The sequence below is a fragment of the Phycodurus eques genome, chromosome 21 (genome assembly GCF_024500275.1).
Source record: "Phycodurus eques isolate BA_2022a chromosome 21, UOR_Pequ_1.1, whole genome shotgun sequence".
Taxonomy (NCBI): domain Eukaryota; kingdom Metazoa; phylum Chordata; class Actinopteri; order Syngnathiformes; family Syngnathidae; genus Phycodurus; species Phycodurus eques.
This window is the reverse complement of record NC_084545.1, coordinates 1,545,027-1,560,221: the sequence shown is the minus strand read 5'-3', so window position 1 is coordinate 1,560,221 and position 15,195 is coordinate 1,545,027. Positions and strand designations below refer to the sequence as shown.

Genomic DNA, 15,195 nt, shown 5'->3' with positions numbered 1-15,195 from the left:
GATATTTAACAGGACTGCAGGAAATATATGGACAGGGGACTACATATGGACAAGTCACCTTTACGCAGACAGGAAGTGAAAGCCGATAATGTCCATGATATCATTTTTTTGAAACCGTATCCTCAAAAGACTTTTACAGCTTGAGAACCTGTACCTATTTGGTACTGGAAAAAGAATACAAAGAGTTCCATTGTAGTTTGATTGACTTTGGTAAACTGCACCTGAATTTATAAGAATAGCTTTCACTCTTTTGTGAAGACTTTCTAAAGAAAAAAATTACCTTCCCTAAACAGCTCCCACAAAGTTAAATACAAAGCTTTTACCAGGTTTTCGGATTGGTTAGTCCAGTCCAATCAGTAAAAAAAATCCATGATTCACACATATAAGGGTAGACTAAACCCTGAAATGGTCGGCAGTTAGTCACAGTGCGATTGGGAATGACCCATTGAATAGGAACTGGTCCCAAGTCAGCAAAATGGCCCAAGACAAGACTGAGTGCCTCAACCAAGAATATAATGTTTTATTCGAAAGCTGATAGCCAATTACCACTAGGCTAGTCGACAGCCAGAAGGACCAAACTACAACTGTGGTAAAGTCATTCATTCATTATAAAATAAAATTCATAATAATCCCACAAAGACCATCCCAAACATTGTACTACGCCCTGAATTGGTCGGTCAATCACAGTTCGATTGACTGCAAAGTGAACCACTACACCAGAATTACCTGATTTCTCCCAAGTTATCAGATTTGTATGGTCAAGTAAACAGGCTCATTCAATTTGAACTGATCACCAATGCACTCTGCGAAAGGTAGCTATGTGAACTACTACATGACCACAACACCAACATCCTAAGACCAGTAATGTGAATTTCTTTTTTCAAGGTTTAATATTACAGTGTCACGATTGAGCAAAATAATTGTTGAATTTGTTGTATTCCCGCTAGTGCAACTTTGTCATTTTCATAATTAATTGCCTAAGAACTCATCCATCCATCCATTTTCTGAGCCGCTTCTCCTCACTAGGGTCGCGGGTGTGCTGGAGCCTATCCCAGCTGTCATCGGGCAGGAGGCGGGGTACGCCCTGAACTGGTTGCCAGCCAATCGCAGGGCACATAGAAACAAACAATCATTCGCACTCACAGTCATGCCTACGGGTAATTTAGAATCTCCAATTAATGCATGTTTTTGGGATGTGGGAGGAAACCGGAGTGCCCGGAGAAAACCCACGCAGGCACGGGGAGAACATGCAGATTCCACACAGGCGGGGCCGGGGATTGAACCCGGGTCCTCAGAACTGTGAGGCTGACGCTCTAACCAGTCGGCCACCGTGCCGCCCCTAAGAACTCAATGTTTAATATTTTCTCATAAGGACAATTTCTGAGGAACATACTGGTGAATGAGACGTTGCAAATTCGTTGATGACTACACAGGAGTTTGCTCCTCGTTGAGATGGCGTTCACAGTCGGAACTCAATGATGAATGTCGCTGAAATCAAAAGCTAATGATGTCCATTTGTCTGTTCTGTCAAAAAAAACAAAAAAAACATTGTATGTTTTTTCTGCTTAATGGACTCAAACGTCCAGTCTCATATTTCTGTAGAGATACAGTATGTTCGCCATTAGTATCACTAATATTTGCATCCGTCATGTCCGCACAGTGACATTCACGTTTCATGCCGGGGGGAGGGAGACAAAAAACGCCCATGTTGCTTAATCAAGTGTGATATAATAAAAGGCAATCGCCCCGATCAATAATGGTTGCTAATGTCGTATGTGGCAGGCGGGATGAGACGCCAGCAGCCATTTGAATGTTTGACTTCTGTGGCTACGTTGTCAATAAACACGCTAACTTGTGCAAACAGATGCCGTGCCACTCAGCTAACCCCGTCTTAATGGAGTAATTAAGACGAAATGCTAAAAAAAAAAAACCTAGCCAATAGTCATCTTGCATTATCAGACCAGTCAGAAACCAGTCCGTCCATTTACTTTATGGTCACTCAATCAGCTCTGTGACCCACTGCAAAATCAATTGTCTCAACCCTAAGACCAAGAATGTTCAAGAGTCTTGTTTTTGTTCATAAGCTAGTAGCCAATTAGCACTAGGCTACAGTAGGTTATTCAAAATATAGAGAGGCACTTTATAGTTTTACACCTCCTCTCTTTAAACACACGTAAACTTACATTTTAAAGATATTTAAACAGAAAAAAAGTAATTAAATTATACTGTAAAAACCCATAAAACCATCCCTATAAACCACAGATTTCTGCCATGTAGCAGGGATTTTCCCAACAGCAATTTTTTGACTTGAGTTCGTTGTCACATTTCTGTGGGGCCAATTATGTATTACTCGTGCACTCACTGTAGTTGTCTCGCCATGCTGCACTATTTGCATATACTGGCCACTCATGCCAGAGTAGCATCTGCTCCATTTGCACACTGATTGAGGAGTATCTGTAACATTTGCACAACCACCATTGTCCCAAATTATCGCACTACTCGTCACTTTAAACCGCATACACTCCTTTAAGTCTCAGCGCCCTTTGCACAATGGTCATTGCACCGGACTATTGCAATATTAGTCATTCGAACTGCTCGAAGTGCTAGAGGACTCTGCATCTTTTTGCACAATTGTTTTTTGTCAATGTCTTTATGTCTCCAAAGTGTTCTGTAAATTGACTGTCTGTTGTACTAGAGCGGCTCCAACTACCGGAGGCAAATTCCTTGTGTGTTTTGGACATACTTGGCAAATAAAGATGATTCTGATGAGAAAGATAGATACGGTCCACTAAAAACAAATTGCGAAAGAGGAAATGTGTTAAAGCAGGGGAACACTCATCATGACTCAAGTCCAGTCAAGTCCTGAGTCTTCTACTTCCAAGTCCAAGTGAAGTCTCAGGTCTTAATTTTACTCAAGTCACAAGTCATCAAAACAGTGACTCGATCCAAGTCACTGTGACTCAATTCCACATCTCTGCGTTGCACTGAGCTAACACAGTCTCAGCTACCTGTCGTATCTGTCAATCTATTCAATTTTGTGGCCTCGCTTACACACACACACAACACGCAGATAGCATGTACACTTTTCATACGAGCCTACATTTAGTCCACGTGCTGCACAGAGCATCGCGCTAAGCCTGGCGGCGGAGGTGTGGCGCAGCTACAGATAGCGAGGAGGTGTCAGATAGCGAGGAGGTGTCATCCGGCGCGAAATGACCCACACAGTGATATCGATCGGGTATAATAACCTCGCCGCGGCGTTTACAACGCCTGAGCTTTCTCGCCGCTGTACTGTACTTCCATGCTAGCGCGCGGCCGCCTCGCTACAGCTACCTAGCTTCGAGAGATAAACAAGCAGGCATATCAGGTGCAGCTTTATCTCAATCCATTAATTCCAAGGAGTTAATTGAATCAGCGACATGAAATAACATTTATTACAACTTCGGACAAGGTATTTGCATATACACAGTATAAACAGTGAATTTTTGCTATTTATAAGGGGTTAGCGATCAAAACCTGATGCAAATAGCAAAAATATGCTAATCTTATCACTCTCTCCCCTAAAAATGTTTACAATTGTGCATTAAAATGTCCTTTTTGAAAGAGATGCACAGTTTTTGTCTATAAAGTTAAATTCATCAGACATAGTCTTGACATTAGTTTTTTTTTTTTTTAATTCTTTATAAACTTGGGCATTTAGTGTACCTTACTTTGAGCAGCTAGCCCTTTGTTAACTTCCAATAGCGATCCAGACCTTTTTCTGTATTATTTTGATAAGTTTATCACCTCTGCTTTACTGCTCTAGTGGAATTTTCCATCACGCTGCTGCTACCTGCCAAGGCGGCCGACTATCAAGCCAATGCTAGCTAACATTGAGCCTTAGAAGGAGCAGGGCATTTGGGCGGCCATTTTAGAGCAAGACCGAAAGAGCAAAACAATATGCGGATTGACACGACTGGGTGAATTTTTCTGCAAACAGATTTAGTTACGTACGTTACAGAAAAACAGAACAGAAAAAAATGGTGAATTGCAAATTGGCGAGGGTTTCTTACATTGTGGGAGAGGAGGGTGCTATGGACAATTTAGAGTCTTCAATCAACTTTACATGCATATTTTTGGAACGCAGGAGGAAGCAGGAGTACCTATAGAAAACAAACAAGGAGAACATGTAAACTGCAGATCTCCAAATTCTGCCTGTGGCCTTCCTGGCGGACCCCAAACCTCAAAACTGTGAGGCAGACGTGCTTAGCGCTCCTCTTCATGCAGCTGCTTACTCGGAACAGAGCATAGACAAACAACCTCGGGCAGTGAGCCACATGCTGTTTCACTAAGATTATTAACTAATCACATATAACAGCTTGTTCTGGTAAATTCCTCTTAGAGAAAACAACACGTAAAATGTATTCCATGTTTTCCGCGATCACGTTTCTTAAGATGAACATTTTGTTGATTTCATGAAAAACCTCGATTCCCCAGCCCCCCCACCCCCTCAGACCTGATGTGGAAGTAAACCTGATTGGTCAGGCTTCCCGGGCCCATTCCGAGGCTTCCCACACGCATTCCTGAGAGGTGCACCATATAATCCCGGCTGCAGAAATCCAATTACGCCATTTTCCGCACAGGCTGCTTACATTCTGTGCCCAAATCAGTCAAATTAATCAATATGCAACCTTTGTGCATAGCAGATGAGAGGCGCAGTGTGGTGCACATCATGCGAGTGGAGCACGACGCGCCGCTATCTCCCTTGGCCGGGAACTTGACACAAGACTCGATTAATATGGATATCACGCTTATAATTCATATTCCTGGATCGTGGTGAATACTGTGAGCATTATTTGGACGCAACTAATGGAACCCCCAAAAAATGTAATTGGATGTATTGGGGAAAATTTACTCTTTAATTCCTTGTATACAAAGTAGTTAGCTCTCTGGGGTACCTGCACACCTGTTAATTGTGCAACTAAGCAACATGTAGCTCCTCCATTTTCAAGCTACTACACAGAATTAATGTCAAAGTCAAAAGGTAAGCAGAGTTGCATTTTTAGCATTAGATAAGTGTTATTAGCCTTATCTTTTCATAACCAGCACATACTTAGATGCTCTGTGAAGTTGCCAGTGCTATTGCCGATGTGTCCACTGCATGCGCCACATGTACCGATCGCAGATCAGCACAGTAATTGAAGATTTAGCGATTTAGTTTTGAAATGCTGCCTCCACCAGTGAAAATCTAGATTATTTTTCTCTGGGGGGTTTTTCTGCTCACCTTTGTCATGTCTCGTCACAATGCCCGAGTTCCACTGCCTCGTTGTCATGGGAACAAAAGCCCATTTAGCCCGTAAAACGGGGCGGGTGAACTGCATGAAACAGAACCACCCCCTTAAACCGAGTAAATTCAAGTGAATTCAAGTGGAGCATTCCAGGTGTTATAAGAGTGTCTTATTATTTTCTTTGTGTGTGTTTTTGTTTTTGACCAAAAGATGACAGAGCTTTCATAAAAACACCTGGGAACTATAAATGCATAATGCATCTACTTTATGTGCAGTATACAGTATAGAATATGGTGTAGCAGCTAGTCATACACACCTTCAAATAAAATCAATCAAATAATAAATTGGCTACTCAGCTGAACATTAAATCATGAAACATTATCAAAAAAAGATCATACAATTAATATATATTTTTTAAAACTATTGTTTTATGAGGACCAATGTTGAAAAGGTAAGTCAAAAAGTTTCTGTTTTGTGTAAAGCAAACCAACAAATTGGCTCACAGCACTGATTCAGAAATGCAAATGCAACCTGATTAATTTTATAAACAAAATGGTAGCGCCTTGAAATGAATGTGGGGGGGGGAAAATGCCATTAATTTAACCAATGACAATCAAGTGTATCAGATGATTCATGAATTGTCACACAGAGGAGACGCATGATAAAAAAAAGGATAAAGGATAAAAAAAAAAAAAAAAAAAGAAAAGAAAGTAATGATTTTCTTTTCACTATGCAGGGAACAAAAAGACTGTGGTTTTGGCTACAATTTGTGCGGATTAGACGATAAATCAGCAGAACACAGAGTGTATGTGCGTATGCGTGTGTGCGTGTGTGTCACCTTCATCCACATGATGTGTTTGATTCCCACATCCTAACTCAGCTGCCAGCCGGTCGGTCGTCTTGCAACACATAAACAGCAGTTCAGAATTGAGGAAAAACAATCGCCGGTTTGACTCGTTCCATGACTCACTGCTGAGATCTTTGTTATGTATCTTAAGATTGGCACTGTTGACTGTGTGCGTGTGTCTGTGTGTGTGTGTGTGTGTGTGTGTGTGTCATTCGGTCTCTTAACACAAGGGTGGCTCGCTTAAAAAAAAAAGCTTGTTGATGACATCATCATGACTTGTTGTCATAATTAATTTACCCACGCACCCCTTTCAACATCCTGTGAAGATTTTGTACTTGTCTGTTTTTGGAAAAAAACATTTTCTTGGAGACATTTACGTTGACTTTTTACGAGCCTTTCGTTGCAGCCCTCTACCACCAAATTGCATAAGACCGCACAGATGTTACACTTTTATCGGTTTGATTGTAAACCCGCTCGGAGGACGATTAGCACGCTGACACTTGCGACAGTCCATCTGTAGGATTTGCAACGCGCTGCAAACAGTCTCAAGAAGAGCGCTTTCATGTAACTATTAGCATCTGCTGCGGCCGAGTTCACGCAAAAATACACCAAAAATAAAAAGTGTGGATGGTAAATAAAGCAACAACAGCTTGGAAAATTTGTAAGTCTTCCCCCCCCCTGCGGGTACACCTCTACAGTCTGTTCAGCGCCCCGCAACAAACACTGTGTTTTATTAAAAACTTACAAACCTGCGAGTGCACGTTTAAGGGGAGCACCCCAGGGCCAAGACGCTCTTAAATTGGACGGCTGGCTGCTAAAAAAAATGCCCACAGGAGACGACAAACTTTGATGTGAGGCAACAAAAAAGATGCATGTCGGATGATTGCCTCGCTTACAGGAGCACAAACATCACAAGACAAGACAATGTTAACATCGTTTTTTTTGGGCTTTAATCTATCTTGCGATTAAAGCCTCGAGAAAAACAAACCAACACATGAAAGGATGATAATAAATATACAATGGACCCTTGCAACGCAAAGAGTTTCAACAAATGTAAAATATGGCCAAAAAGTCACCCAGAAATTGAGTCGTTTTGATCTTTTGGTCACCTTTTCACATGGGTAAGAGTGATAATCAGTGGAATCAGGAGAAAAGGGTAACTAACCAAAAGTGGTAATCATCAAAGGTCATGTTTAAGTTTTTTTTTACAGATAATATCAGCTCATTGTATAGCACTTTTATGACCAGTAACTATTCTAAAACATCACAGATACCCTATTAGAAAGTTGATATGATGCTGAAAGCCCTGAAGGCTATCAAACAGGGTCCAAGCGTAGAGGTTTTTGAGACTGCTTTGTTTCGTCTTATTATTATTATTTTTCATTGAAGTGGTAGTGTAATTGCATGGTGAAAATATTGTGTTGGCGTGTTCCAAGGTTTACTGTCTTTCCGAGTTGCCCGGTTGGGCTTAAAGTTTGTGTACGAACAATCAAGATTCACCAAAGCAACCTGAAGCTCACTCAAATGGGACCTGGATACAAGTTAGCGTCAACTCCTGTGAATGTGGCGGACAGACTCGATTGTTGGACCTGCAGTGTCAATAAATACACCCGTTACACCATGTCCGTCCCCAATCCAGGTAATTGTCCAAATCCCTTTCGTTGTTACTGTGTGAAAAGGCTCATAGAGTAAATAACAATATAATCCATCCATCCATTTTCTGAGCCGCTTCTCCTCACTAGGGTCGCGGGCGTGCTGGAGCCCCTGAACTGGTTGCCATCCAATCGCAGGGCACATACAAACAAACAACCATTCGCACTCACAGTCACACCTACGGGCAATTTAGAGTCCCCAATTCATGCATGTTTTTGGGACGTGGGAGGAAACCGGAGTGCCCGGAGAAAACCCACGCAGGCACGGGGAGAACATGCAAACTCCACACAGGCGGGGCCGGGGATTGAACCCCACACCTTAGAAATGTGAGGCAGTCCCTCCAACCAGTAGTTCACCGTGCCACCCTCCTTTTATTTATTTATTATTTTTACATTCTGCCGTTATCCGGAGGCTAAACAACGTAACAAGCCCATTTTTTAATTTATTTTTTTCACAAAGAAATACACATACTGTTTCTGTTTTCAAACGTGGGGATTCAAAGTAAATAGACATCAGAAAAATCAATATTCAATAAAGCACAGATATCTGAAAAATCTACTGAAGTATTTTTACTTGGTTACTTCCCACCACTAGTGGTTTACGCCTCCAAAGATGTGAAATTGTCTCTTTTTTAGGAATTACAACCATTCCAAGATTTCACCCGAAGTCAGGGCAGTCTCTAGTCAGTCGTAGGCTCCAGCACCTCACGACACTGAACCGGATAAGCGGTACAGCAAATGAATGATGGTGAAGAACTGATTGTGCTAATGATGTTTTTGCATTCACAAGACGGGTGTTATTTACTAGAAATGTCAACGATTGAGTCTTTAGCTGAGACATTAGAAGCTGATAAATTGACACTGACTCTTGAGTGAACGTTTAGTTTGATGACTAATCTGAAGTAAACTCAACTTTGTCGCTTGGCACAGGATGTATTGACAACCATGACAGCGACTACAACAAAGACGGAGTCATACCGTCGGTCACTTAGTCCATGAGCTGAGAAGTATTTCCTTGTTGTTGAGTGTTAGATATATTGTAGAAGTTATCATTTATTTGCTTAGCTTGCATTAGTATTATGGACAATGTTTAGAAAGAAAGATGTCTCGCCTTCAAGAAGATGACTCAGCAGGAATCATCTGAGAGAAGGACGTGGCCGGGACGTGGCAGGTGCCATGTTTTCACCTTGAAACCCTACCATTAGTGTGTTGTGTCTTGTAGCTTAGTACGTTATGTCTTGTAAACTTAGAAACCTCCCTATTTTCAAATAAATGCAGGAGCGACGGGAGAGATTGTTTAGAGCGTGTTGAGAGGCTGTAACCTGAACAATCTCCCATGCGCCCTCCTCATGAGTAAAATGACCAACGTCTTCATTCCTTTTGTGTTTATTCATTATAATGTTTGGTGAGATAAATCCAACATTGAGCTTTGAGACAAACATGCTTCACACCAAAGTGTCGCACATGAATAGAATCAGGTCTTAATCTCTGCAGTGAGCATGTATTATTTATGATAGATTTATCCTCATTAGTCAATGGAACATTCTGACAGCGCAATCATTTGCTTTTTCTCATGACAGCATCAGCAGAGCTGTGAGTTTCTCTTGACTGTCCCAGATGAGTCGCATTCGGTGACAGCGCTTCGGGATCCAGAGTTCTCCCAGGGTCATTATCTGTGTCAGTGTTTGCGCTCAACCTGTCTTCTCCTGTTTTTTTTTTTTGCTCGCAGCTGCACACTGATCTGGATCAGGGCGACAGCGTAGTCAAGTACACGCTCTCGGGCGAAGGGGCCGGCTCCATTTTCACCATTGACCAAACCACGGGGGACATCCACGCCTTACGGAGTCTGGACCGCGAGGAGAAGCCTTACTACACGCTACGCGCGCAGGCGGTCGACCTCAACAGCAACAGACCGCTGGAGCCCGAGTCTGAGTTTGTGATCAAGGTGCAAGACATCAACGACAACGAGCCAAAGTTCTTGGAGGGGCCGTATCGAGCCAGTGTTCCCGAGATGTCGCCCGTGGGTAAGACAACAAACACGACCAAACCGCACTTTTGTGGGCTACTTCTTGTAGCTCAAGTGATTCGTGTTAAATTAGCATACCGAGGACACGTCTTCAAGCCAACTAATACAGTGCTCCGCAAAAGTTTAATCGTGTCAACTGGACTCTTCTTTGTTGTTAAAGACATTTCACTGTTTGTCCATATTGTTGAGGGTAAAGTGGCCACAAGAAACGTTTTGCATAATGGCCGGTCGTTCACCCGCCTGGTGGCAAAACAGCTTGCTAGTGGCCATATTTCCAACAACAAAAAGCACAACCGTCATTCAGCAGCCACACCTGACAAAATATCCCATGTGACCACCCACAGGGGACACACCCACCAGAGACATAAACAGGGAAACACTGTACGGAAAATTTACATCTGAAGAAGCCGTTTGGATCACAGGTCTTCAAAAACTAGAAGAGCCCAGTTTCCTCGATTCAACTTTTGCGCACCACCGTGACCTGGATGACTGACAATCTACTCAGACATACTGTATATACAGTGCTCGACATTTATTAGAAAACCTTGAGTCTGCTTTCAGTATCAATATTTTATATTGGAATTTTTCACCGCAAAGATTTGGGTCATTGACTGCACATAAGAGCGACTTTTTTCAAACGAATTCACTGAAGGCCACATTGAAAAAATGATTTTCACGATGAAAGTCTGAAGAACAAAGCTACATTTTAGACTACAAAATACTACGTAGATAATTAAGCTGGAAAGACAGATACATTTTTATGACATCTACAGCATAGCTCAGACTGGAAATGATATCTCCCTGGCATTTGTTCAGAGTACTTCTTGTGTAAGATCTAGGCCAATGTGTCATCGGCATGAATTATGATATTCCATTGGCCTTCATTATCTAAGCTACAGGGAGTAAATGCAAACAGAGGCCTGGGGAATGCCACTTTTAATTTTCAGCAGCAATGAGGTGTAACTACTAATCAACAGAAGGTGAATCCCTGTCCCATCCCAAACAAATCCTGCTGAAAGCCTTAAATGAAAGCACTGGCAAGCCGCTGATGCATCGAGAATTTCCGAGAAGCAATACAAATGTACAAAGTGCACTTTTTCCAGGCTGGTGGCAAACCAGAAGGGAAGCGTTAAAGCTTTGATGTTGCAAAAATAGAAAAGAGTTTTCTTTCTTTGATATACTCCAAAATCACCAAGTTTTGCCTACACGTGTACCACAAGCCATTCATAGGGGCCCCAGATGCGATCCCCAAAAAATCCGACTCATTAGTGTTGGCAAATGTGAGCTTGGCTATTTTGTCCATCTCCAGGGCTCTTCCCTGAACTAAACCCTCCTACTTGGGGAACTTACCTTATTGCCAGCAGAAATTAACATAGTATACGAGTTATAGTTGTCACGTTATAGCAGCATTCCTGAACTAACTCCTCCTACCTAGGAAATTCACCAGATCACCACCAAAATGTACAGTTATAGTTGTCATTAGGAGAAAATCATTCAAGACAATTCCAAACAATTCAAAGGTAGCAGCCTCATGAAAATATTTGTTGCTGAGTTTCACGGTCTACTGTATTTCTAAGTTGTGCTGTCTGCTCAGTTCTCAAAAAGTTGGCGATGCATCTCAAAAGTGCACTTTTGCAAGCTGGTGGGAAAGTAAAGAGGAAACGAAGCTCTGATGACAAAGTTAAAAGTACAGTATTTTCACAAAAGCCTTCAGGGGGGTGTGAATGTGGCTTTTAGATGTTGTCTAATACATTTCAAATTGTAGCTTTCAAAAGGATCATGTGTCATGTTCACCTGAGTTACAAAAGACAGAGTTGTTGGCAAAGGAGAAAAAGTTCATACTCGAGAGTAAGCGAAAGACGAATGTGTATAATTAGTGCAACATCAGTGCACTGCCTCATGTTTACGAGCTATAAATGTAGCATTTTTGTTGATAGCTTTCATAATGAAGATTCGTTTCCCGCAGTCAGCTCTCTTTGTTCAGAGTTTAGTCAAGTCCAATTTCTCCATGTTTTTCCAAGCAAAGCCTGCGTTCACCTTCACGGCAGATGCGGAATCACGTTTGTAATTGTAGAAGTGAAATCCTCTGCAAGGTCACCAAATCCCCGGGGAGAGCGGGATTGGAGGGTGGGGGGGCGAGTCTGAATAAATAATTCAGGTCATTTCCTTGTTTTGAAGGAAAACACGACGACATCAGTCAACGCAACCTAAGGAATATTCAAAAGCGCCTCGAGAAGTCCAGTGTCTACTTGTTGTCTTCTGCAGAGTCAGTCGATAGCGATCCAGAGCTGTCCTCTCCCTTTCTAAGTTCTGCTTCCCCGGGGGCCGCCGAATTGCCGTCAACGATCACGCCGACAAAGTCAATGCATGCTAAACATGACACATATGCAGAGTCAGCAGAGGTTGAGAGGAATTATTATGTTGCTGGAGTTCCCTAAAGCGATAGCAAGACAGACAGTAATATACTTAAGAAAGATAGATGCCATAGACAGAAAACAGTCAGTGTGGGTTTCGAGCCAGGGTTAAGGTTTTTAAAATTAGGGTTAGACGCATAGGTTAGACTTTCAAGCAATGTGAGGGCTTTAAAGTAGGGTTCCAAGCCAGGGTTTGGGTTTCGGGTTAGAGTTTCAAAGTGAGATTTGAAGACATGATTAGAGTTTCAATTTAGGTTAGAGTTTCAAACCGGGGTTTGGGTTTCAAGGTAGGGTTGCTAATCACGCTTGGGGTTTCAAATTGCTGTTCAGGACAGGTTAAGGGTTTCACACAAGGGTTTGGCTTTCAATTTAGGGCTTCACATCAGGATTAGGGTTTCCGACGAGTGTTATGGTTTCACTTTAGGGTTTTAAACTTGAAAGAGTTTCAAGGGAGGGTTTGAAGGATTTCAAGCCTCCAAAGGCGTAAGCGAAGCGTGTTCAGGTACAGCGGACGTCTGAAAGGTTATTCTCTTGTCACACGGACATCAGCTCGCGTCCTCTCCGCTTGATCGAATAAAGACGACGATAAAGACGAAGAGTCGGCGGAGTTGGCTTGGAGAGTGGCAGGTGGCGGGCAACGGCGCCTCCTCGCTCGCCCCACGGGCTCCTGACATTTGAGAGCGAGCGAGAGGGCGCTATTCACGGCCGACCCCTGGGAGAGCAGATCAAGGTAACTCGCCGGAAGAAGAGTTCCTCTCCAGCAGAATGGCAATGACGCCCTCAGAGCGGGAACACACACAAAAAAAAGCAAAAAAGAGGGAACAACAAACGCTGACAGTGTTTACCGCAGGGTACGAGTTGATCCAGCGACTTGTGTCGCCATGGCAACAGGGCTCACTTTAATGGAATGATTGACAGACAACTAATTAGCTGAAACTGATTATCCCACAAACATGTCTGATGGATTTTTCCTTCCTGTTATCAACAAGCTTTCATAATATAAGTAATTTATATACATGACATATTTAAAACATCAGCTCACACTTGGCTGGAGATCACAATAAATGATAAAGAGTCATTAAATGATTAACTCACCATAGGATGCTCATTAAAATATGTCTTATTGAACAATGCTACTTTTCTCATCTATAAAGACAAAACAATATGATATAAAATGGCGGTTTAGTTTCGCATATCCGTCGAGTACAGCTACTTCCAATAGGGGCCCTGGAATTTGCCCGGATTGGCTACTTCAAACCAAAATGGCCGACTTCCTGTTCAATTTCACACATGGGTCCTAGAGACTTTCTTGTGCGTCCGGTTATGATGGACAAGTCCACCCGATTTCTTGTCGATCTGTGAAACTTGTTGGGGAATAATTTTTTAAACATCTTCCTAAGATTTCTCAAAATTATCACAATTTGATGCCATGCTCTGCACACAATTAGATATGATGAGATAACCTTTATTAGTGACCTTTATTTTTTGAATTATCTGCAGCTATTTTGGGCAAATTTAGTTGGTAGTGCCCATTGGAAAGAAAAAAACTGCCTCAGACAACAACCATGCTCTCAATGACCATGCTTAAAATTGGACAGGAACAGGAATTGTACATTTTAGGCAAATTCATCCAGTAACGCAGTAACTTGAGTAAAAAAACAAAAAACAAAAAAACAAAAAAAAACTACACCAGTTTCATTAATGGTGCACGTCAACCACAAAAAAAAAATCTCAAGTGTGGAAGGAGGCTTGAAAGTTCATTTTCTTTCCTAAAGAAACAAAACAAAACAAAAAAATGCAATTTTACAGGAAAAAAAAAAACTATTCCACAAAAATTACAAAATGAAATACTGAAAAACAACAGTTCTGAAAACGGCTGGCAATTGAGTCGAAAGGCTTCAGAACATGTTGCCCTTCTCACTCAATCGCAGTCAGTCAAAAATCAGTCACCCAAATGAATGACAACAGACGTGTGACATTCATATACTGTAAAATAAGGTTATATGTATGACAATATATACAATATATTGTATATATATGACAAGGGTATTGCCTGACTAAAGGAAGCTCCTCCCCCTCAGAGCAAATCGAGGAGCTTTTCAGCAACTAGCAGAAGTATGCAAACTCCTAAAAGCCGAACTGTGAATATGTTCACTGCACACTGAAATTCTTACGTTATTATAAAAAAAATTTTTTTTTTTTAACTGATGATCCCGGAAAAGTTACCAACTATGGCTTTTTTTTTTTTTTTTTTTAAAGGCTTTGCAAACCTAAGGCTACACTCCATTGCAAAGTGATAATTAGCTGAAGCACGTACCTTTAAATAAATAAATAAATAAAAACACACACACACACCAAAAGCCACCGCACACAATCTGCATGTCACTTTGACGTTTAGAGTCTGTCGCCGCTAGTTATTCCAGTCTCCGGTTGCCAGGGTAACGCCGCAGCACGCCGTGCTATTAGAGTCGTCTGTCGGTGGGGGCGGGGTGTCAGGGCGGACCTACTTTAATAGTCGCTTAAGTTTCACTCAATGACGTGTAAATGAGAGGAAGCCGCCCACCTGGCGTCGCCGCGCATTGTTCCCGAAGTTTAAAGTCATTTTCTTAGGGAGAAAAAGTTGTTTTCTAAACAGAAAGATGTAGAGATAGTTGTATGTGTAAATGATTTCTGTTAATATTAAGAGGTCGAAGTGAACGTTTGTAAACATAATTTAATGTGAATTAAAAAATATTTATATTTCCATAATGTAATGCCTTTTTTTCTCAAAGAATTAGAAATAAAATATGCTTTTAGCTCTTACAAAAATCAGTACTTTATTCGTTTAATAAAATGCCTTTTGCTCTAAAAAAAATAAAAAATAAAAAATATTCCTGCAGGGATGTCAGATTTGACGATACCTCACAATCATATCAGAGCTTTTCATTGGTCCAAATCTAAGGTATGGATGACTACTTGCTTTATTACGGTTGTTTTATGTGTGCAAAAA

General features: G+C 41.6%; 1 protein-coding gene across 1 annotated transcript in view; it reads left to right on the top strand.

Moving 5' to 3' along the window:
- Positions 1 to 15,195, top strand: part of LOC133396617 (cadherin-12-like) — a 108,731-nt gene that overhangs the window by 36,163 nt on the left and 57,373 nt on the right. Inside the window, exon 4 of the mRNA XM_061666641.1 lies at positions 9,496 to 9,790. Within this exon, the coding sequence (XP_061522625.1) occupies positions 9,496 to 9,790 (295 nt within the window). The remainder of the gene's footprint in view (positions 1 to 9,495; positions 9,791 to 15,195) is intronic.